This window comes from Thunnus albacares, chromosome 8, assembly GCF_914725855.1.
Source record: "Thunnus albacares chromosome 8, fThuAlb1.1, whole genome shotgun sequence".
NCBI classification, from domain to species: domain Eukaryota; kingdom Metazoa; phylum Chordata; class Actinopteri; order Scombriformes; family Scombridae; genus Thunnus; species Thunnus albacares.
In genome coordinates this window covers 11,809,369-11,835,738 of record NC_058113.1, presented here as the reverse complement: position 1 = coordinate 11,835,738, position 26,370 = coordinate 11,809,369, and the positions used below count along the sequence as shown (strand labels likewise).

Below are 26,370 nucleotides of genomic sequence, written 5' to 3'. Positions count from 1 at the left end.
TGCACTGCAATAAAAATCTAGAAATTAGACTGTCATATCATCCAAGGGTATATAACGCTTGCAGCACTTGTAAAAGTTACACAAGCTGGTTGACTTGCTGTATAACAGCAAGTTAAGCTGTCCACCCACACCTTCTGCTGGCCTCGGCTATAAAGTCCTGGAGGAGAGGAATACTGGTTTACACTTCAATAAAATACCTTTTTCATCAACTCTGCTGGCTCACTACATCTGTCATGCTGCAGTTGAACCAATAAGGTCAAGTACCTGTAGGTTCAAGTTTATTTGTGTATATGTGTGAATGAATTTGTGTGCTGCTGACCTGAGTGCAATCAAAATAACAGCAATATAAACTCCAGTATGAATTTCCAGCACAGTTTTGAATTGTTATTTTTCATAAGTGCTTTAGTTACAGTAAATTGAGTGAAACGCGTGCTGTTTGGATAACACTTAACAAAAACATCACTAAGTTTCATTACTTTACAGTTAAATGCAGTTAAATACATTCAAATACATTCACAGTTTTACTAGAAGGAGTTGAGGGGTTAAATTTGCTCAAGGACACTAACCTGTAGTTGTTGAAGCGCTAAGTCTAAGTTATTTTCCCTGCACATATTTTCCCAGTCCCTCTGGGACTCCAAAGCAGAGACCTTTGAGGCTCAAATCTGTGTCTCCATTTTGTTATTCAATAATCCCAGATGGCTTGTAAAGTTTTATTTACCTTTAACATGATTCACATTCTTCTTGTCTGTGTCTTCTATCATTTTAAACATATCTTGTTACAGGGATTTGTCGGATTTAACAATGTAGCAATTCAACAACAGAAACTACTTGTATACTTGGTTGATTTTTCACACAGTGTAATATGAGTGACTGAGCAGCAAAGTCGGGGTTAGTGGATACTCGGCCTCCACGCACACAACAAATGTGTGTACATGTGTGCGTGTTGTGTGTTTTGCGCTTCCACCTGACACTATTTCATCCTGATCAATGCCTTTGTCCTACAGACCCAAAGCTTGAAAGCCGTGGCCTGTTGCCATGGTTATCTCTATTTGAAACCGGGGGGATTAACCTCCAGGGGGATGGCTTTGGAGAGAGAGGGAGAGTGTGAGAGTGAGAGATGTGCAAAACAAGAAGGAAAAAGTGAAAGAAAAACAAGTATGAGTGAGAAGAAATAGCATGATATAACTAGATAAAGCTCAACTGACAATAATAAACATAGATAGATACATACAGACACAGTCCTACTCGATTCCCTTCTTTGGTTTAATTTGGCTTGGCCTTGTAAACCACTGACATATATTTCGAAACTAAACATTAGGATTCTCTCATTGAGATCTTGCTATTCTATTGGATGCCATTATATGCTTTGTTATGAAAAACAACAAAATGTAGCTTTTGCCATCACACTCGCAGCACAAAGAGTTGAGAAAATGATCCTCTTTCTCAAACACAAGTGTGTGAGTTTGAACCTGAGCCCTGGTTGAAGAACAGTCTCTGTGCTACAGACGATGCATTCAGCATGTAGCTACATGTAGGGGAATTAATTTAATATGCTGGCAGAAAATAAAAGCATGTAAACTGTACCAGTTTTGCATCATAAGGTGGCTTTTTGAAGATAGAAGTTCTTTGCAGTGTGCAGGCTCTCTGAAGATGTGCTCGTGGTGTGTGTTGCTGTGGTGCTCAGATGAGAGAGCAGAGATTTTCTCGCCGCCTTTAGATGTCGGGACGAGGGCACAGTGGGGCCAGCTGACAGCTTGTCGGACCAAGGTTATTTACTTTTAGAAAGGGAAAACCAGGCTGAGTCAGCAAATACTAAAGGGCAGCCACACACACACACACACACACACACACACACACACACACACACACACACACACACACGCATAGACATGGGCATCTAACCGTTTCATCTCTGGTACGTTCTCACACTCCCACACAGATGTGTCACTGCCTGCACACACACACACACACACACACATACATACATATACACACACATACACACACACACCTTGCCAAGAGGTTAAATAGACTCATCGCTGGAACACCATTGAGAAAACAGCAGCCTAATTACCATCATATCCTCTACCAAGGACACCTCAGGACAGCACACTCGCAGTCATCTATTCATTTTACCTGTACAAACCACATCCTCCCCTCTTACAAAGTCATTAGGCTATAACAAGGGTTCTTAAACCCTTCCTGCCTAAATTGAGCGGGTTTAGTGTTCTCCTGAGACGGAGCCTTATTAAAGCTCCGTCATATGAGCACCCACCACAAACTGTATTCTAGTTTGGCTCCCAACAGTGCCATAATCCCAAATTGTACTTATATAGGACCTGAAAACCAAGAACCCACCACTAACCAGTTTTATTAAGCTTATTAATAATGACCTTATCTCTAACAGACACAGTGCATACACATACATTCACACAAAAAGAATAGAAGCAGCAATTACACATGATTTATTATAATAACATGCATAGGAGCGTAAACCCAAGCACCTCTATACTTAACATTCATAGGAGCAGCCAGGAATTTTTATCCACTTGCTGGACCATAGCTGCTAATGTCCAATTTGCCCTCTCCAGCCAGACTGTGAACGCTCCTGAAAATGGACTGCCAGCAGCAGTCAGTTGGATCTTCCATGCTGCTGATGCTATAATCTCTTTAGAGTGAGTGTTACTAAAAGCCACTGAACTTGACATGTTTACAGAACTGATTATATGCTATCTTTTAAATCCACAATAAAATAAATTGACATCAAACACGTCCATTAGTGTGATCATCATGTTTGTTGCTTTTCCCTTGAAGTTACAGATCTATGTGAACAGGTCAACAGAGGGCAGTTGAATCTTTCACAGTTAGATAACATTTCTTTTTGTGAAGAATCTTAGAGAGAATTTCTTCTTATGTACCATAAATTGGTTTAAGATGGTCAAATTGAGATGCTACTGAACTTTTTAGTAAAACATAACATCATTTCTTTTGCATCTGAATTTTACAGACATATGTGTGAAATAACTAAAGGATTAAAGATTCAGATGGTAAATTTAGAGTTCGTTTTGCAATCACACTTTTGTGATTATCAAGTAAAATACCTTGCAATAAAAAGATTTAATTAGATTAAGATTTAATTGTTTTAAATTAAATGGCAGATTGTATAGTTGACATTTCTACAATTCTTTTTGAAACAGGGGAGGTATTATCTGATCCAGTTGTCATTTTTATAATTAATTTATTTTCTTCACCCACACCCATACATTCTTTTCTAAATAATTTCATATAGCTTTTTCCAGAACATACTGTTACAATTGGCTCCAATCTCTTTGGATGAAACTAAAGGATCAGTTCACTCAAATTATAAATATATATTTTCTCACTTACCTCTTATTATGTCTAACCTGCAAATTGTTTTCAAACTTTACAAGCGCCCCAGAATATAGCAGCATGTGTGATGTTCAGTGTATTGTAACAATGTCCTGGTTACTTGAGATAATCTACAGACCTTTCTGTAGACAGTTTTCATGGGGATTATTTCATCGGTAGACAGAAAAGAAGAAGCTCATGTGTATATGTGTGTCCAATTTTGGTGGAGTAACTGGTAACTATAAGATATTATAATCTCTCAAACTGTGGTAATATGTAAATGTATAAACTGCCTTGTTGCATTATAAAGCCCTGTTCTTATTTTGAATTTCAAGTTAAAAACAGTTCACCTTTCTTACAGACACATATGCATGCATGCAAATCTTTCATGTGAGTAAATGTCACATGGACTAGCAAGCGTTGCAGATGCCTCAGTCAACCATCATCAGGATTCTAAGCGTATGGAACATGTGATTGAAAGAAAATAATAGGAAGACAAAAAAAAGAAAAGCGAAGAGTCAGAGCGGACAGACTGAAAGGCACAACAAGAGGAAAAAGCCTCATTGGTTTTCAGTGGGCATGTGCAGTCTCAGATGTACTAAAAGGTTACAGCATTTGATTTGTGATATTCTACTCTGAAAGCTCTCTCTCTCTGTCTGTCTGGAGGAGCAGTTTGGCTACTGCTGTCCACAAAGTTTGATCGATGGCTGAATTATGCCATCGGATTGTGTATCTAGCCGACTCTGCTGTCTGCCCAATGACAAACAACAAACATGCCTGGCCACCAATAACAATGAGAGATGTCAGGACTGAGCAGCCAATCAGGGAAAAGACTCTGGGTACAACACTCAATAGTGTCCCCATAAAACAGGGGCATTTCAGTCGGCTTCTCTTGCTACCGTTAATATACTTCATTCATATGTATTCCACAGCGTCTGTGAGAAGTAAGATGTTCAATGCAGTACCCTGCACCCTTTTCTTCTAGCCTTTTATTTCCTTCCTGTACTTCCTCCTTCTCCTTGATCACCCTGCATTCCTCCCTCTCAGAGTTCAAGCTGCCCACTCCATATTCACTCCATCTCTCTCTATATCCTCCCTTGCTACAGTTCGGGCTTCCTACTCCCTCCCTCCATCAATCTCTCTATGCACCCTCCCTCGCTCCGGCAGCCCACTCAAAGGCTAATTCCACAGGGGGAGAGAATGTGAAGAGAGGCGTTTTATAGTGTTTTCCAGTTATCTCCGTCCTTATAGAGCTGTTCTCAACCCAGCTCCATCAAACCAAGCACCGCCCCCGCTCTCCAGCTGCCTACTCCATTCCTCCTCTGTTCATGGCAATATTTCCCTCATTCCTTTTTGTTTTCCATTCTCTCGGGGGTAATGCCGTGGTGATACCGAATCTGAAGGGTTTCGTTCCTAAATGAGGCCGTCACCAGTTGAAAAACACCTCACTTTAACAAAATGATCCCTAAAATAAGCTGGAGACTCGTTACCTCATTTTCTTCTAAAACAATAGCATTTTAAGTGTTACTGTTGTGTCCCGTTGACTCATATTGTTGAAATATGGAACGATGTGGGTGTAATACTTTTATTCACTACGGAAACAGATATAAAGTTTGGTGTGAATCTATGTTCACATATCATGTTGTGCAGCTGTTCACAATTCATAAAAGCCTGGAGGAAAAAACAAACATGGACATTTTATAACATGGTCACCACCCAGACATGTGTATATTTTTATTTAATTAATGGTAACTTTGAGAATAACATAATTACTTTGTCATTTTGTAAGGACCTAAATATTTAGGATTTTAATGAACTGTGTTGACTGTACAGCCTGTACTTAAATTTTTCTTGTGCATGACCTCATGTCATGAAATCATAGTCTATATGCAGTATAGTGGTTTACTGTAGTATTTATTCTGCGGGTTGCAGCCAAATGAATAGATCACACGTGATCCCAGAATTTCCAAACGCTTCATAAATAAGAGGGCTCTGAAAAGCCGGCATTCAAAACAAAGCCTTTATTGGCGTTATTGGAGGATCCTCGCTGTTATATGGTACGCCTTTGTGAAGCAGCAAAAATCCCTTAAAGTCTAAAAACATGGTTTTCAAAGCTTTTCTCTCTAATTCAAAAATCGAGCTTTGGAGCTCTTGGAGCAGCCATCACCACTTAACCACAACCCAGTTTTCTTTTTGCTCTGTTTCTGCTGTCAGACCTGATGTAGAGTCCTGCAGAATTCATAGTATGTTAATTGCTGCTGTCCACAGAGATATCAGCAGAGTCTGGCATGTAAAACTAAAACATATGTGACTTCAATTAACAAACAGGGATCTTTTCATATAAATATGTCAACTGATGCAAGGATTCAAATGATGACTGAACCCATGACAGCATTTGCACATATTGTCTTAAAAAGCAGGTTTTAGGATAGCCATTTTAAGAAGAATTCTTTGGTGCACAAAAGCAAATGTAAACCATTTGTTCCAATATAACAGATGAAGAACTCAAACAAACTGAAAGCATGTCTCAGTGGGACACTGATTGCAAATGTATCTCTGAGAAATGCATCACACTTAGCGCTGAAGATGTCTGCAAACATGAAAAAAAAAAAAGATTTCATACATCCCCAATCCCCCAAAAATGATCTGCATGTGTCCTTCAGTCAGTGTGATTGCCCTGTCTCTACCAAACTTCATCTCAGAAAAAACACAACTCCTGCTTCAAGTACTAAAATTATAATTTTTAATGAACACAGTGTAAAAAGTATTTATGAGTGTGGGACCTTTGGATGGATGGCTCTTGGCTGCATATCACTTAAACTACTATGCTGCTTGAGGCTGGATATACACTAGAAGTTCAAACAACAAGTTAATATTCTGGAGAATACAAGACTGCAGAGAAAATGAAGGGAAAACTATAGAATAATAAAAGATAGATGGAATTTTCACCTTGCCTTTCTGAATATATTCAAGATGGCTTGATTGTATATTTACCCTTGAAAATATTACAGGTCTAAGGCTACATTTATTATCATGGAGACCGGGCAGGCTATTATATATTAGTACATATTACATATTATGGACTCCATATAATTACATATAGTAGCATGCAACAAATACTACAATAGGAGGTAACCAAAGCACCTCAATAAAGTCTAAAAAGGAGCTGTTGGGTGATGTGCCAATATTTCCTGCTGTCTTTACTAAAACTGTATTGCAATTGTGTTTTTCAGTGACAGTAATACATCATTTGCCAAAATCAGACATGAATCAGACTGATTTCCATCCCATTTCGCATCATGAATCTGGAATTTGATGTTATGGAAAAAAGAGCTGTGGCCAACTGGTAACTGAAAAGAGTTCCTGTAAGTACTCTCATAAGATAAATGTTCTCATGTCTGTACTCTTAGTGTTTGTACTGTTTTGTCACACCCTTCTAAGTCTGTTAGATGATTTGTTAAATTGAAATGTGCTTGTGGCGCCATCATTGATTGTTGCACACATGCAATCTCTTTTGATGGTATAATACACAAGTTAATGCGGTAAAATGAAGGAACAGTTCAGCGTCAACAAAAATTATCATGATTGCTGTTATCCTGAAAAATATTTTCTCATTAGCAATGCCACAGAGGCACATTAGTCACTCAAACACCCATATTCATCTTCATTTTCTTCTCTTTCTCCCTGCCTCTCACACTCTCTCTTCCTCCCAACCCGTCCATCTATTCCTTTTCTTTTCTCACTTATCCACTTAACTCCCCCATCTCTCTCCCTCCGCACACACTAGCATAAAAAAACACACATGCACACAACCAAGGGCTGGTAATGCAGGGTTAATGAGATTGGAGAGCAGCTGATGGTTGTGCACATTCAGGCCAGATTACATTTAATTCAATTGGGTCTCACTCAGTAGGCTCTCTCCCACTCCTCTCTTCTCTCTCCCTGTCTTTCCCCCTTCTCCTCATTGTCCTTCTCTTGCTTTTGTTGGACAAGAGGTGGTCCAGCCTCACAAGAAGACACAGACTCACACAGAGGGGCACAGCGGGTGCACACACATACATTCAGCTTTTATTTCAGAGTTGCTGTGAATACACATGCACACATGTCCTTGGCCTCTTCACTGTCCTCCACTTTTAAACAGAATGTGATTAATTATCTGTATTTTACAATGTAAACTCTGCCTTGAACCAGACATTAAGATGGAGGACATGGTGGAGGAAAAAAAACATTATAATGAATCAAATGTCTACTCTAAGATTTCTAAAATAGATTTTTAATAATATTTTTTTAATGTATGCATGCTGGACTACTAAACACAGAAAAGACTATACTATTGCTCCAGCTGTTGGATAACACAAGAAATTGTCAGGTAACTATGGCAATTGTGTGACATACACATTTGATTCTACAAAGGAGCAAGCTCTTTCTAAAGAAAGAAAGCCTGTCACCAATTCATATGCAAAATACTTTTGAATTCTACTACAAAGGATACAGTGGACTTACTAATATTAATACTTCATTTTTTAAATAGTCTTTTTAAGTCAAAGTGAAGATAAAATTCATTGTTGCTAAGACATCAGTATATACTATATGCTCCATATGTTTGTTTTTAGTAGTGACTCCTGTCACTCCCGGTGGCTGCAAGAAGGACTACAACCCATCATGGTGTCCATTAAAAGACTACAAAACCCATATTCAGCAGGGCAGTCAGGACAATGGTTGCTGCTCAGCTGAACCATATAAGCTGATTGCCCTAGTGAGGGAGAAGAGAGTGAAGGAAAACAGTGTATGTGAAGGAGAGAAAAAAGACTGAGGTTGTACAGAGAAGACAGGGCTTTCATTATGTTACAAACAGCGAACTAGAATTTTAATTTAAATACCTGTTTTGGTTTTGTTTATCTTCTGTCTGCAAGAGTAAAGTTGACCTGTTATGAGAAGATTGAATCAGTGAGTTTAAGTTGGAAAACAACACCTTGCTGTATTTATTACCTGCACCCACACCTCAAAAGCTCCAAGAGAAAAGCTTCTGACCTCTCAAGATATCACAATGGTGGAGAATGCCAAAGAGGAGGGGTGGGTAAGAACGAATGTCCATCAGTGATTTAAACATTCGCTTGGCGCAATTGAGTACCAGTGAGAACAAAATGGAAGAAATGCTGAAGCTGCTGACTCAAAGCAACCAGCTCCAAATGGAGACTAACCAGGCCCTTTTGGGGGAGCAAAGAAAAGCCAATATGTTGAAGGAGGAGGAAATTAAGTTACAGAGGAGCCAGCTTCATGGAGCAGGGCCATCAGCCACCAACCCCGTAATACGCGCCAGTGATTTTATCCCTAAAATGGGACCCACTGTTGATCCAGAGGCCTATCTCCATGCATTTGAGACTACTGAAACCAGAAAAAAAGGCCTAAAGACCAGGGGGTTGGTATCCTAGCTCCATTCCTGTTGGGGGAGTCACAGAAAGCTTTTCAAGACCTTGAAAGTACAGTAGTCAATAACTATGATATTACTAAATATTGAGTGGAATAGGACTTACCAAGTTTGGGATGGCCCAGCGTTTTCATAATTGGGATTTTAGGAATGACCAACCCACTCGGGTACAGATCCATGAGCTGATTCGTATTACAAAGAAGTGGCTTGATCCTGATTAAAAACTCTGCAGCAGCCATGGTTGAAGCTATTGTTGTGGATAAATATTTATGTGCCCTACCCTATGAAGCAAAGAGCATTATTAGCCACAGTGCTCCGGTTAGTGCCTTGGTGGAGGCAGTTGAACAGTACCAGGCTACCACTGTAATGCTCCGCATGGGGAAAAAGAGCAATCTATCCCTCCAGGATGTCAAGCAGATTCTCGTCCACCACCCCAAAAAACCCACCCAAGGTAACACAACCAGGCAGGTAAATATACAGGGACTGCATCAGGCTGAGCCAGAACAGAGATGATGAATTCTGGACAGAGACACCAGGAGATACTACAGATGTGGGGAACTGGGTCATATTTCATGGCAATGTGACAAAGCGAATTAACCGATGCCCACAGCGGAAACCTCTGGCAGCCAGCCTACACACCTCTACGCTTCCTTGACGGCAGTACAGATCACCAAGCTTTTACGTGCCCTGTGAAGCTAAATAACCAAGATGTGGAAGCTTTGCTAAACTTGGAGTGAATACACACTACTTCACAAATCTTTGCTCCAGGAAGAGCCACAACCAGTTTCCTGTGTCCATGGTCACACTCTTCAGTATCCTACTAGTACTTTGAAGCTAGTCACAACACAAGGCATGTGTGAAGTCAATGCGGGGCTTCTGGAGGGCGCAGGGCGCCAGTCTCTTTCTTAATAGGACAAGATTGGCCCCTGTTCCACAGACTCTGGAGGGAAATACAAGACAGTCCAGAGTTGGGTTAAGTTGTTTACCAGAGGTGGGGGACTCGAGTCACATGACTTGACTCAATTCGCAAATTTGAGTGAGAAACTTGCTTGACTAACACTGATAAAAGACTCGACACGACTTTGACTTGGTATTCACGACTTGAGACTTTACTTAGACTTGAGACAGATGACTCGACAGGACTTGACTGTTTTTATTTATATTTGCATTTTTCTAGATACTGAGAAGTTACATTTTGTTTTGAAACATGATAGGATGATTTCTAGTGCAATGTGAGCAAACCTGGCAACCTACTAGGACGAGGCAGACCAGCAGAGGCCAACACATGAGGCAGCTATCATGGAGGGGCTAGTCCATAAATAATAAAATTTGGATTCAAGGATAAGGGGCCGCCACAACATGGTAGGTGCACGGACTGTGTGCGTGTCTCCATGCGCACCTGCTATTTTGGTTCATGTATGTGCAGCACAACGTGCAAAAGGGCTGAATGAAGGTGTAAATAGATCAGCTGGTGTGGTGATTATTAAAGACAGCCAGTTACATCACTGGTGTCATAGCTCTGAAACAGTTGTGCCAAACATGATAACAACAAACTCAACAAATGGAAAGTTTTTCTTCAGAAAATGTCTGGATGGTTCAGAGTGTCACAACATGAACACACGACTACAAATCTGCACCCAAAGACAGATGGAGTATTTTCTTTTTCATCAACTACTTACTATAATAGCGATAGAAATAAAAAATAAGGAAAATTGTTTAGTCACTTTCAATGATTATATTGGACCAATGCTATTTCAGCAATAATTCTGATGTATCTCACATCGTACATGGTTACATAGTTTAGTAATTAATGTTACACAACAATGTTTGCACTGCAATGTGTTTCAAGGATAAAAAAAACATGAGACGCTACTTTTGCTAAAAAGAAAATTGGAAAAGAGGCTATGATGAGCCCTGCTAAGCCGGCGTCTCCTTCATAAAAAAGCAGAATATCAAGTTATAACTGACCAGTCTGATGTGTATAGAGATGTGTGTGGTTATACTGCAGCAGCCTGGTGTCATTTTCAGGCAATTTAATGAAGGTAAACACAGTGAATGGCCGTGCATAACGGCACTGTGCCCTGGCACAGCACTTTTCAGAGGCTGCGGATTTATCAACATATCAACTGCTGCCTTCAGATGCTGCAGGGATTTAATGAACTGAAGGAGAAGCTTCTCATACAGTATAAAGCATATATACAATATATATATTATAGATAAATACAGACTGATCTACTGACTTTCCTGCTTTAACCACATTAAATGTTATTTATTTATTTTCCATGCCAATTTTGGTTGGAGAGTGTATAGTTATTTATATTTTAAGCATTAATCCGTTGTTGCAGAACGTTTGCAGCAAGTGTTTAGTTTGATCCTGTTGATAAAATCACCAAAGCAGCAGCAGATTGACCTCGTGCCACAAATAGACTTGATTCTGAGATGGCTGTTTTCAGGGCAACGTCTAGGACCAAATTTCAACCAAAATACAACAACTGTCTTTACACTGCTTCATTTGAATGAACCTCCCACCTGTCAGCGCCTCTCCCCCCACCTGTGCACCGTGCACTCTGTGCTGGTCACCAAAGTACCAAAGCTGGGCAAAGCAAATCTCAAGGTCAGGAAAATACCGAATTGTCGGAGCGCTGCTTGTGCTGGTCGTTGCGCCTCCACAAAAATACAGGCCCCATGTTGTTGATGATGGTAGTAGGAAGAGAACAGCAGTATGCAGGGTCTGGTTTGTGTCATACTTCTGTTTTCACTTTAGAGTCCTAGAGTTATAGGGCTATATCATAATTTCAGAGCCCCACTCTCCATTGTTGTTCATTTAGGAGGCTTGTTATTAATTTCCACAAAATGTCAAATATCAGTAAGATTTATAAGGTGTAAGCAGGCTGCAACAGTTTTTGATAATGTTGAAAATAAAACTCAACTTTTTATGACCACTGTCTTTTAACTGATTTAAATGTGGAAAAGAGCAAAGGGATTTTGGAGGTTTTTCAAAGTCAGACATACTTGGATACCAAGGTGGTCCTGGTAGATCACCAGAATTTCGTATGACTTGACTTGTGACTTGCTTGACATATAGCAGGGATTCGACTTGACTTGCTTGTTTCTCAACGCAGTAACTTGGGACTTGCATGAGACTTGAAGGTTAAGACTTGCTTGTGACTTGCATATATGCATATATGTGACCTCTGTTGTTTAATGCTGCAGTGTGTGTTGGTCAGCCAGTCTCATTTGTTAATGCTGATCACTGTTCCGCTCTGCTAACGTTAGTCTCTGAGTGATGGCATAGAAAGTATTCACAATACTTCACATTTTTCTCGCAAAGATAATTATTTGGTCATTAAATCAAAACATACATGCAACCATTGCCTTTTTTGAAGATGAACTACAAGATAACTCTAGTGTTTGTGCGCTGTAGATTGTCTGGATGCTGCACATCCCTCACAGTTGAGTTCCGCCTTTTTCATTCAGTCAACATCACATTATTAACTAACATTTAGAAAACTGATTTTTGACATTTGTGAACTGATTCAGAATCTTCCACGTCCGCATCACGATGCATCTTAGAATCAAGTAATTTCCACACAACAACTGTCTACAACTATATGGAAGACCTAAGAATTGGTCCAGGACTAATTTAACACATACCTCTTCTCCAGTGAATGTTCTTCTCAGTGCTGCAGATTCATGCAATGATGCTGGGCCTGTCTCTGAAGGGGAAGGGGAAGAGCCCCAAGGAATCAACCAGCCATCATCAAGTGAAGATACCAGCTGGGCAGCAGACATCCCACCCCAACTTTCAGGCCAGTATGGTATTGCTCAACTTAATGATTCTACATTGATAAATGCTTTACGAAATGTTAGAGTACTACAGGTTGTGGACCAAGGGCAGGGAAGTGATTTAATCTACCCTCATTTTGCCGTGAAGAATGGACTACTGTACCAGATGACAAAAGTGCGGTATGAGGGAACAGAGCAGTTATTAGTGCCCAAATCTTTCCACCCCACAGTGTTACAACTGGCCCATACACACCTGCTCGGGACACATTTAGGAGTAGAAAAGACAAAAGACAAAATTTTACAGTGGTTCTTTTGGGCAGACATTCACAAAGAAGTTAAAAATTATTGCTGAAGTTGTCCAGAATTCTAGCTTGCTGCCCCCCTGCCCTCATTTAGAAATCCCCTGATCCCAATCCCAATCACTGAGATCCCCTTTGGAAGGATTGAGTTGCAATATTGTGGGTCCCCTCCCCAAAAGTGCTCAGGGCCATCAGTACATTCTGGTCCTAGTAGACTATGCTACCCATTATCCCAAGGCTATATCCCTCAGAAAGGCTATGGCCCAGCATATTTCCAAAGAGCTGTTCCTCCTGTGCAGTAGAGTAGGTATTCCAAAAGAAATATTGACAGATCACGGGACCCCCATCATGTCTTGTGTCATCAAGAGCCTGTGCTCCCTCCTAAGGATCAGAGAGTTCAAGCCAGAGGACTGAGTTCTGGTACTAGTATCCACTGGTGAGTGTAAGTTTTTAGCCACTTGGCAGGGGCAATATGAAATCATTGAAAGAGTGAGAGAAGTACCGTAACTAAGATGTGTTCTTGGCCAAGCCAGGCACTACACATTTCACTGCACATGAAATTCACAGCAAGTCCGATAGGATAGTCAATCAGCAGCCCTATGGAGTACCGGAGGCCCATAAAGAAACAACTGGAGAAGAAATTAAAAAGATGCTTGAGCTTGGAGTTATTGAAGAGTCCCATAGTGCTTGGGCGAGCCCTATTGTGTTGTTCCCAAACCTGATATGTCACACTGAGTCTGCAAAGACTTTAGAAAACTAAACGAGGTGTCAAGAGTTCAACGCTTACCCAATGCCACTTGTAGATGAACTGATAGACCATCTGGGAATGGCTCACTTCATCACAACCCTTGGCTTCACAAAGGGATACTGGCAAGTTCCACTCTCCCCAGCTTCCAGAGAGAAAACAGCTTTTGCAACAAGTGAAGGGCTTTTCCGGTACACCAAATTACCATTCGGTCTGCACAGAGCCTCTGCCACCATTCAGCAGCTGATGGACCAAGTCCTGGGGCCCCACAAAGAGTATGCAGCAGCCTATCTAGATGACATAGTGATATATATTACAGATAGAAAGTCATTTGCCATATACAGAAGGTACTGGATGCTCTTCATGCAGTCAGTCTCACAGCCAATCAGGCTAGCCTATTGCGAAACCAAGTACCTTGGATACACAAAAAAAACTCAGGATGCTAAACTAAAGAGACAGGTGAAATCTTTTGTGGACCTTGCAAACTACTATAGGTGCTTTGTTTCTAACTTTTCGGATCTTATCACCCCCTGACAGACCTGACAACTAAAGGCCTAAACGCACTGGAAGCGTTTTGAATTATATCCATTGTTTTCAATGGCCGAACATGCACTAGAAGCGTTATGACGCATGTCAAACTGCTTGATGCACCTACTCCGACCTTGTTTCGATTTTTGGAGCGTCAAATGAGGACCCAGCGCCCAAAGCTGTTTTCTCTGCAGCTGAAAAAGAAAGAGATAGCGCAAGTCAGCTGAGCACCAGTGAGCGAGAGAGAGAGAGACAGCGCGGCGGTGGTCGAGCAAGGAGAGCGAGTGGTAGTGAGAACAAAACCTCTGAATGAGAGAAATAAAACATATTCTGATTATTTCATGGCAGTCACGTTTTAACACAAATAAATAACCATCAAACAGTCAACAAATGATTTATTGTGGACACAGATGCTCTTAGTTTCATTTTCCTCCTCTGCATTTCTCCTTTTCATTCATTACATCTATATAGCGGTTAATACAAGGACAAAATGTCAAATTTGTGTTGGTTCTGTGGTGTTGGAATTTCAGATCTGACGCTTGCAGTGCGCAATAGGAGCATAAATTGACAGGTGTCAGTTATCGCTCCCAGTGCGTTTAGGCCTTAAGAGACAGCCCCGAATGGTGAAATGGACACAGACAGCAGATGAGGCCTTTACCATCATGAAGAAGGCCTTGTGTTCCTGCCCAGTTCTGGTAGTCCCAGACTTCAACAAGGAGTCTGTTGTTCAGCCTCGGAGGTGGGTCTCAGGGCAGGACTCTCCCAGGTACAGAAGGGGGAGGAGCACCCCATCCCCTACTGTAGCAGAAAGCTATTGCCCCATGAGAAATGATACTGTACACTAGAGGAAGAATGTCTGGCAGTTAAGTAAGCCCGTGAAACCCTTTGCTATTATGTCATTGGGTGTAAATTCACACTGCTCACAGACCATACACCTTTGCAGTGGATGTCAAGAAATAAAGAAACAAACAGTCGAGTAACAAGGTGATCTCTCAGCCTCCAAGCCTTTAACTTCTCTGTTGTTCACAGGGCAGGTCAGAAACATGGATATGCAGATGACCTTTTGTAAAGAGATGTCCTGTGGGCCTCTTTTACCCATCCGGAGGCCTCAAGCTGGGGGGTGGGAGGGATGTGATATCAAGAGAGGTAGTGTCATAGAGACATTCCCTCCCAGTGGCTGCAACAAGGACTACAACCCATCATGGCGTCCATTAAAAGACTACAAAACCGATAGTCAGCAGGGCAGTCAGGACAATGGTTGCCACCCAGCTGAATTATATAAGCTGATTGCTTTAGTAAGTGAGAAAAGAGTGAAGGAAACGTGTATATTAATGAGAGAAAAAAGACTGAGACCGGTTGTACAGAGAAGACAGGGCTTTCATTATGTTACCAGTAAGACAGCAAACTAGAATTTTGATTTAAATACCTCTTTTGATTTTGTTTATCTTCTGTCTACATGAGGTTTAATTTAAGTTGGAAAACAACGCCTCGCTGTCTTCATTTCCTGCACCCATGCCTCAAAAGCTCCAAGAGAAAAGCTCCCAACCTCTCAAGACATCACACTCTGTACGTTACTCTGTGTCGTGATTTAAATCACAGTGTAAGGTATGAAGGACTGTTACAATACCTGTTGCTGTTTTTTGTAAAGTGGGATGAACACAACACCTGAATATGCAGGAGCTTGACAATGGAACAAATGACATGACAATAACACATTACGTCTTGTGGGAATCAGTTTTAATGTAAGCAAGCTAGGCTAACTGGCTTTCACTTTCTAAGTGGAATATAAAAATAACAGCACAGTGTTATGTTGAATTTTTTAAAGGCACAGAGAATTTCTAATAGTTGACATTCAACGCTGTGTGGGCTTGTGCCAATGTTCCTTCATCAATGCCCTCAGCAGTAGAGCTAAGCAATACATCGTCTCTGTCACTAGATACCATGGTTGTGTATTTTTCTACTTTTACAACAGCACATATGCAGAGGAAACATGACAGCAGGACTATTAGGTCTTCCTGTTTTTAGATGATTTTTTTCTGTGCGCTACCAAATTCCACATTATATATGCTGATTTGTAAAAAGGATGGTGTATTATACAGTATCTGGCTGTGAGAAAAAGAGAGAAAAGAGAAAGAGAGAAGAGAGCAAAATAAGACAGTGCAAAGGAGAAACAAAAAAAACAAATCAAAGAGGAAAAAACACATGAGAACAACTGGGGTGAAAGATCAAGGTGACACAGTTTCAAGGAAGTGATTGACAAGCAGAAAGCAGGGTGAGAAAGAGAGATGCACACATCTTCCTGTCTATGTGTTTTTGTCTCCGCTCATCACTAACCTCAGCTGTCAGACACACAAAATTTACAAGCATATACAGGGGGAACACACACACACACAAGCACACACAGTGCTTCAACACACACAAATCTTGCCAAGAAGATGAATAGACTCATCACTTGTTAGGACAATGCACTGACTTCCATTAATTGTAGACAGCCTAATCCAAACCCTAAGCCAAATCTAAATCATAACCAATTCACGCCTAACCCTACTTTTGCCTCATTAAGACCAGGCTTTGGTCCCCATTAGAGCTGCCACAGTAAGGAAATTTTCCCACCGACAAATAAACTTGTGACAACACGGGTGTTACCAGTTACACCAGACATTTTACAAAATAAGATATTCGTCAATGACGCTCATCTGTAGAACGCTTACTTTGATCTTTAACATTAGATTTTTAGTTTAGATTTTCCCCTTATTTAAGAGTTAGTGGCAGCGGGCTTCAGGTTGCTGCTAGCGGGTCATCCTCCGTGTATAGCCAGGCTGCGGTGCACACAGACGGGGATGAGCCAAAGGACGACCGCCGCTTAGAACCAGAACCGGAGCAACTCGCCTGCCATCGAGAGAGACACACTGAGAGCAAGCAGAGCAGGTAGAGAGTGGGAGAGTTGCTGCCGAAAACAAGCACCGACACTCAGGGAGATATGAGAGTAGCTGCTTGCTAACAGCTAGCGTTACGTTTGTTTACAGCAGCAGGAGGTAGAACAGACATCTCACTTTGCTATTTTTTGCTGCAATTCTGCTGCTGCTGCTGCTGCAGACACTCCTGGAGCAGACACTGTCAGTTTATAATCGTAGCTGTCGTCCGATAACACACTTGATACTTTACAAACTGGAGTTTTTTTCTTTGATGAACGTGGGCGCTGTTACGTGAAAACGAAATAAATGGGTTTGTTTCAATAGAAAAAAGAAAAACTATGTTATGGGCTGTGTACAAGTAATGTAATCGGTGTATGTCCCAACACCGGTAACATCGATCACCGTGGCAAGCCTAGTCCCCATGAGGACATTGGTCCTGACAAGGTCGGTGTTTATACTGGAAAAGGCCCCAAAGAGGTAACAAGAACACACACACACACACACAATGGATACATCAGAAGAGTCAAGAGGCATCTGGGTTTTGTCAGAAATACCGTACACGCAAGACAGAAAGATAGAAAGAAAGACAGAAAGATAGATAGATTAAAGCACACAACTGGACTAACCCAAGGGTTTAATAAGGGCTGATAAATGACAGTCATGCAATAAGTTTCACTTGTGTGTATGTGTGTTTCTCATCACACCAAGCCTTCCTCTCTCAACCCACACAGATCCCCACCTCCTCTCCTCTCTCTTAGCCTTCACTTTCTGTCCTTACTCAACCCTGTAACTAATGACTCTGGAGGAGGCATTGCAGCACCTGCTGCAGACAAACACACACCCACCCACGCACACACACCTAAACACATACAGAGAGTCAGGGGGGCTAGGGTGAAGTGGGCTGTGGAGGGGGGGGGGGGGGGGGTGTCAAGATGAAGAGAACAAACTAGGCCAAAAAAGAGGGAAGAGGGAGAGTTAAAGAAGAGAAAGAGAGACAGACAAGGGGAAAGAAAGGCAGGAGGTGCCAAGGACAAAGTGGACGGGGGAAGAATAAATGGAGAGAAGAAGGGAGGGAGGTGTGAAGTGTCACTGCCAGTGGTACCATCTCTCTAATTAGCATAGTGACCTTGGTCCTCTGTAACTGTTATTGTACACAAACACACACACGCACGCACACACAGTGCTCATATGCATATTAGTGAGTTTTTGTGTTTTCTTGGCAAAGTAGCACCCTGATATGAATTTTAAAGAAACACAATATTTTTACATAGCTAAATGGTTTTGCCTCAAAGGATCAGCCTTTTGTGATGACTAGATTTCACATATATTTCACACACAGTGCATACACACAGTATTCATGGACACAGATAGAAAATAGAAAAAGAGGAGAAAATAAAACACACATCCTCATCACACACCTGTGTGTGTGTGTGTTTCCTGACTTAACACCAAAAAAATTGAGCTAGAAAGATTACTGTAAAAATATAACGTGTAAGTAAATCGAGGGACAGTATTAAAATAATCTATGTATCAGACAGCTTTTAAAGGTAAGGATTGCTTAAAGTGATGTTAAGTGATTCAACGTATGGATGTACATTCAGAGAGAAAGTGAGAATGGAGACAGAAAAATCAACTGTGATTGAGCAGGCAAGAGAGAGGGGGAGTACAGCTGTCGCAGTAATCATCTTTCAGGTCAACAGTAATTACCAAGAAGACTGAGGAAGTGAGTGGAAGACACACAACACAGACACAGTTTCTTCTCTCTTCACATCTTAGCTTGCTGTATTTTCCTCTTGTCTCATTTATTTTGCACCAAAACATGCACCTATCACAAAGAAGATGTCAGTGCAAGCTGCAGGATTTAATGGATAAGGGTTTTTTCACTGTGAATAAAATTATACACACACACCAACGGTCTAATCTTGCTTCAACTGCACTCTAATTAATCCATGAGTAATGTCAGGAAGTTACTCTAATCATGGTTAACTTTGAGGTTAGCAGTTGAATTTTAAAACTACTTGCATTATAAGATATAAAGCTGCTTCATATTCTACCATGGGTATTTTAAGATATTTTAAATTACTTGCCATGAGTTTAGCCTCTCAGGCAGCACGTACCACCCACATCCTTCACATGTTCTTTTTTTTCTGGTTCAGTGGATTAATTGACCACCAATAGGCATATAATCCTGTCATATGTGGTTCTAAAGGCACTAACAGAAACATATATATGGAATATACAGAATACATTTACCATTGTATTATTACTTATTATTAACAACAATAAGCACATCTTGTGGGTGACATTAATTACAGGCAAATGAGGATTACAATTCTCTCCACTACAGTGACCTCAAACCAAAGGGCGGGATAAACTATATCTCAGAATCTCAAATACAGTAAATGTACACAGCACGCATCAGCCTCCTGACATAATTAAGCTAATAACAATCTGCGACATTGATAGATGGTATAAAGAACTAACCATGTGGGTCACACCACATGTGGGAATGGCAATTAAGACGCGCCATAAACAAGGGAAACACTCAACACAATTACCTCTAAACATCTCTCACACATTCTGTTGTACATCTATGTGCATTCATATCATTGGTGAATCTGCTTATTCAAGCTCTCCAGTCAGGATGGACAGCATTGGCTCTTTCCTTAAATGTCCTGTCATGTTTAAATAAAGCCATAAGGAACATTAACGTAACATATGGCATGTATCAGTATGTATCGGCGTGTTTTTCTCTGGGCTCACATATTTGAATTTAAGTTTTAAGTCTCTGTGTACACATGCTGTCCACCCTCCCTCCCTTAACACATATTCTAAGTCCCTTTACTCACAAGATTTTAGTGAACTCATAATTTGTTACTCAGTTTTAGATAATATCACCCCCTTTGTCAGAATGATATAAAAACACCGGTGTTAACTCTGCTCTGTGAATGAAAGATAATATTTCTTTTTTTTTTTTTAAATCTACCTCCACCTGATAGAGCTTTAATTCATTTATAATGTTCAGATTAAGGACGTAGGAGTGAAATATTCTTCACCGTTTATTTTTACCAATAAAGACAATCACAGATGTATATTTGAAACCAACCATTTAATAGAATTGTTTTCCCTGCTACACTTGACTGCACACAGTTCATTTCTTATTGTTGTCAGTAAGGTTAAGGATATCAGACCCATGACAGCTACACATTTCCACCGCGAGGCTTGATAATTAGGCGGTCTCTCCTCAAAACCAGTCCATCAGATGAACACCTCCAAGACAGACAACTGTCACTAATGTCTAATCATAACACATTCAATCAATCCTTGAATAAAACACTTAACCATGCAGACCACACTATCTTTAGTTTGCCATAAAACATACAGTTAACTCATATTTCTCAAGTTTAAGTACCATGATTTTGAATCTTTAAAGGTGAGCACATGGCATGTTTGCCCTCTTATCTCATAAGGTTGTTCATGTATACATTATGTTCGACCCAGCATTTAAGTCCAACAATAGTCTCAGTAGTGATGTTCAATGTCAGATCAGTCTTCAAATCTTTCTCCAAGCCTCTTCTCCACACCAAAATAATCAATATTCATCTCTTTCAGACATCTCATCTCTTTTTCACAAAAGCTAATCACCTCTTTCTTCTCTCTCTACAGCCACCTCAATGCTCTCTTTGATGGAAAAGCTCTTAACTCTCTTGCAGATCAGAAGTTAAAAAAAAAGTTTCTGTCCCAGCTGACCTCCAAAAATCAGTGTACTCTGAGGAAGATGTGTGAGTTTTCACCTCGACAAATTTGTCTCTGTCAGTCTAATGGGTACTAAATGAGTTAAAACTAAGTGGTGATGACCACAGCTTGAGGCTGAAGCCAATGCAGAAGTACTTTAAAGTGTAATGCCACCGATGGCCACTAGGTGCTGGCTCCAAAAAGTCCCTGGCTCCGATTAAATCCTGTTCATGAAGCCTCAACTTCTCTCTTGAAATAGTGAGTCAATCACTTTTTTAAATAAGTCATTATGGTCTCAATCGTTAAATTCAGGCCCTCTAATAAGTGTGCTAGTGATCATTTTGGAAATTATTGCTCCGTTGACAAGATTAGAAGACTGTAGCCTTTGATGTCTGCCATGTGGGTGTTGACTGACAGCTGTGATTGACAGTTGGCTTACCTGTTGCTCTCTCCGGCTTCAGGACTCATACTGAGTCAGACTGTTGTCACAATATGTCAGTAAATTTAAGTTTAATGGTGCTAACTATAAGTTGCAACTCTGGGCTTCAAACCGGCTCCAATGCAAACCAATGAGTGATGTCACACCTCGCTGCGTCCATGTTTATATACAGTGTTAAAACCAAGATTTTGTCAAACCCCAATTAAGTTGCTCATCTTACAAAATGTTAGAGCTCAAGCTGGAAATCCAACATCACTACACTCCGATTCTGAAAAGTTAGCTGGGACATTGGCAGCTCTGCTCATAATTAGTTCATGAAACAGTAAGAAGTCTGTGTAATTTCATTTGGAATTGACTCCTTGCCCTCCATTCAATCCCTCCGGATGAACTCAATCTCCAAGGAGTCGAGGGTTCTCCTCTCTTTAATAACAGCTAAACACATCAACACTGCTCTTCCAAATGCCCCCCCAAGCCGTTAGGAACAAAATAAGAGATGGAAGTCTAATGAAAAGTGGTTTAATAGAAGAGTAAGGCAAAGGTGGCTCTGAGGCTTGCTGCTGTTTAATTCAATGGGATGCTCCTGGTGCCTGAAGACTGGCCCATTTTAATTGCACTCCTCGCTCATTTATAAAAGGAACTATGCAGCGATACAGCTTTAATGAATCTGAAAGCAAGGCAGGCTATTCAATGTCTTTCTCCTTCACACATAGAGGGATAATGTGATTGTGCTGGTTAGGCCCACATGTTTTGGAAAAGCATTGTTGCACACAACTCCCAGCTAGACATGAACACGCAGCAAAGTAACCTGTATGCTCTCTTTGATAGAAGAGGCAGACGGGCGTAAGGGCGATTTGCTGCTACTGTATAATGATGTGATGCATGATAATATATGCATGCAAATTTGATTGAACACTCACACTCTCTCTTTCTTGTGCTCTTTCCACAACACACATACTCTCATATGCACACACACATGTCTACAATTACAAGCACAAACAGGAAAGATTATTAGCATTACAGAAGAAAATAGTGAATAAATATGGGGGGAACACATAAAACAGAAAAAAGAAAGATTTAAAGAAGAAAATAAAGAATGCGGGATCGGAGGGAGCCATCTGCTCTGTTCTTTCTCCCATCTTTTCACAGGTTTGATCAATAAGCTCATCATGGCCATAGCCATTAATCTATAACTCTATCATGGACTCAATCAATAATCTCATCATTGACTTCATCAAAGCTGTATCTATCAGTCTCACATCAATCAATGTAACAGTATAACTGACATACAGTAAATCCAATGATCGTTATTATTATGATCACACTACTGTTGCCACTGTTATCATTATCATCACACCTTCACAGCCGTCATCATCGCCACCAACTCAGTTTTACTTCGAGGTTTACAGACAGGGTCTACCTAGACTGTAGCATCACAAGAAAAGCCAAACACCTCAATGACCACAAGTAAAGCAGAGCAGAGAGTGAAGGGCGGGGTAAAGCTTACCTTCGCCATCTGTGCCTGGACTCCACTGGCTTTGAGCGAAGCCACAGCCTTCTGGGCAGCTGCAGGGCTGTCAAAGTCCACGAAGCCGTAGCCTATATAAACATACATAGATGACAGAGGTAGCATATAAGACGAAGAAGATGATGAGGAGGAGGATGAAGAGAATATGATGAAAAACAAAACAGAGAAAATAGAAGATCAGTTAATGTTGTTCTGAATATTGCTGAGCAAGAGCAGCCAGTGTTAATTTCTGTCAAAGATCCAAGCCTGAGTTTTATTTTCAGTACTGCATAAATACAATAAGTGTGTCATAAGTCAGATCACGTATTCAATGAAAGCTGCTAGTCCCCGCCATTAAATGGGTTTTAGCACAGAACATCAACAGAATTGGTGTCATAACAGTAACTCTTATCTTGTTTATGATCTAAGAGATCGTCTAATGTCTGCACAAGTTTTTGTGCATTATAGCTCTTTTAATGGAACTACGTCAATGTTTTGTAATGACTAATGTCTTGCAGTGCACTTCATCATGGTACTGCTACAAAGCATGAAGGCTTGATCACCATTCATTCTCTGTAAATGCATGTTATATACCATGTGTATACTGACTTAATGCAGAAAGTGTTATGTTTTATATGTAAAATCTACCACCTTCCTATTGTCTGACATTTAATATCCCACTGCATTGCATGTGAGGTCATTTCGTTTCTGTGTTATAATGTCAGTACATACGATGTTCCTATAGTAGTAGTTAGTATTGTCTGCCTCTGCAAGAGAAATTCGCTGCATTTAATTCAGTGAATTATCGGATTCAAAGTCAAAGAAAACAACCTCCAGTCAGTTTTATTGCTACTGTATTAGGTCTACATCATTTTGTGTGTCTGTGCACAGTGTTCTGTCAAAGTGTTGAAGCTCTGGGGATCTAGGTTGGGCCCTACAAGGAAGCACTGAGGGACAAAAGGTCTGAACACACACATTTCAATCTTTACTTTCAGAAATACGCCCTGTTTTACTGGGTCAGATGGGTGGAGCTGGAAAAGGATGTCAAATAGAGAGAAAAGTGCAAAAAAGACATAGCCAGTCTACAGTGTGAATGACAGCTTTTGTGCAAGGGTGTGTGGTGTATGTGAACTAAACTGAGACACCGCTTGTGTGAGAATAGTTTGACTGTGTTTGTAAAAGAGAATAATAAAAGAGAGATATTGATACGCAGGCATTAAGCCACAGAGAGAAAAATATTCGGAAAGCACAACAGCTTTGAAATTCCAGCTGTAGTTTTGAGTGGGCTGTGTGTTAACACAATTAAATGATCCACATTTCAAAAGCCTCACTCATTACAATCCTAAATGTAAACATGCTAAGAATGAGGGAATACACTCTCTCTCTCTACCACACACACACACACACACACACATATTCACGCACCCTCTCTCGTCATTTCTAACATCTGTTCTTGTCTGTCTTTTCCAGAATTTGGAGGCATTCTCTGTTTTGCTGATAAGCAGATGATTTTTTATTGTTCAAAGGCAGCAAGCTGCTTTCACAGCAAGATCTGCCCTGCACACACAAATATTTATACTGTTGCTAATGAGAAACCCATAATTTAGCCAAAATAGGATAACACAAATACACATGCAAGTTCTCACTGTAGTACGTACACATATATTGCGTGCACATAAGCCACTGTAACAAACACAGATCCAAACAAGCGTGGATACACAGATATGCACAGAAAACAGATTCATAAATAAATGCAAGCATGCATGCACATACACAAGCATTCATAGTTTTTTTGTATTTTATCTCTATTTATGTAATTAGGGCCACACCAAAACCGTCAAACTAATTAAGAATGCACAGACATACAGTATTCATCAGTAGCCTGGAGATGCTTTCATTTCATTCCAGAAAATTTTGAAAAGTTCCATATCTATTGTATGTCAATGGTATCAAACAACACACTTAAACTAATGGGTGTTTGTTTAACCACATTTTGGACAGGATTCCAGTGTTCTTAGACCATTAATCACCACTTTTCTGAAACCGAAGCCTCTTGTTTGATGGTAGATTCAGTATTAACTTCAATACAAATAGTTGTAAAGCAGCAGTATTGTATATGTAAAGCTCACACTTAAAGGACAAAAAATGTGGCAAGTTAAAAATAATGAGCTTCATGAGTTGTCTCTAGACAAAAATATCATGTTTACTGTACCAGAGCATACAGCTTCTAGACAGTACTATTAAACCATCAAATGGTAACACTTTATAATAAGGGCACATTAATTAACATTACTTAATGAAGTAAGCATTAACTAACAGTTAATTAACAGTTAACTAATGTGTCATTTACGAATGGTGTTCATGTTAACTAAGGTATTAATTTATACACTATTTAATAGTTTATAAAGATGCTATTAACATTAGTTAATACAGTAAATAACAATTACTTCCCCAATGCAATATAGACAAAGTTGTACCATATGTTCAATAGGGTTCTGTGTTTTTGATTTCTATGATGGTGTAGCCCAATTAAAAGTATCTGAGCACTAAAGGGTTAATTCCTTGCAGGTCAGGTTATTTTGACCCTCAGTGCATCCTGTCAGCTCACCCAGTGAGAGAGCACGCCTCTGTTAGCGTCAGATTCCACTGATTGAGAGAGAAAGGGAAGCGTGTGGAACTGCAGAGCTAAAAGCTCTGGTTGATAAGAAAGCACAAGTGCAGAAACGAGTTATAGATCTCAATATCAGTCTTGTTTCTTGAAGTTTTAGAATTGCTTTGCTAACTTAAGACAATATGGGCAATTCAGTTAATCTGTGTGAAATTAAGGTAAAACCAATCAGAGTATTTTGAACAGTATTTTGAACAGTACTACAAAGTATTTTGGATGCATACAGTGTGTCCAAATGTATTTTTATTGGTTGTATTCATGATATGTTGATTGTAGTTATGCTAGTTTAATTCTTTCAAAGTTATTCTGTTCAGGGATTATAATTTTATATTAGATGAGAGATGTGGGAAATGTATTTCATTTATATGAGCAATGCATTGCTTTACTGATACTAGATGAAGTTAATTTTTGGTGGAATACGATAAAATTATAAGAAAAATCCCTCGACAATAGGGTTGTGAAATTGAGTTTTGAGGAAGTAGATGAGATCTCATTTGAAAGTAGGCTGCATGATGATTTTTCTGATTTATTCTGTACTATACATGCAGATTGGTTTTTGATGACCCTGGACATGTAGCTTGATGCTAACTCTTTGCTGGAACATGATAGCAGGCCAGGCCCAGTGGTGAAACATCTGGAGGGAAACCTGGAAGCAGTTTCAGATTCCATTCTAAGGGACTGACACAACAGATTTGCAGAAAATTGCCAGATAAGGAATGATCATCAACAATTTATCCTACCCAGATAGAGAGACATTAAGAAAAAAAGAGACACTAAGGACATTTTTGTTTGGTTACAAAAGCTCTTTTCATTGTGGGTTTTTTCAATTTCGTAAACTGTAAGAGAAATGTTGAATGCACTGTAATAAACCTGCCAACTGTTTTGTTAACCACTCAATCTTTTTATATTGACTCCTCAGAGTCCAGGTAAACAAAGTAGCATCATAGCCTAAGT

General features: G+C 40.1%; 1 protein-coding gene across 5 annotated transcripts in view; it reads right to left on the bottom strand.

Annotated features, from left to right (window-relative positions):
• The window catches only part of LOC122986741 (RNA-binding motif, single-stranded-interacting protein 3-like), a 192,029-nt gene that overhangs the window by 56,378 nt on the left and 109,281 nt on the right, over window positions 1-26,370 (bottom strand). For all 5 annotated transcript variants that reach the window (XM_044358069.1, XM_044358067.1, XM_044358068.1 and 2 more), the window contains one exon: window positions 22,749-22,840. In XM_044358069.1, coding sequence (XP_044214004.1) covers window positions 22,749-22,840 — 92 coding nt within the window. The remainder of the gene's footprint in view (window positions 1-22,748; window positions 22,841-26,370) is intronic.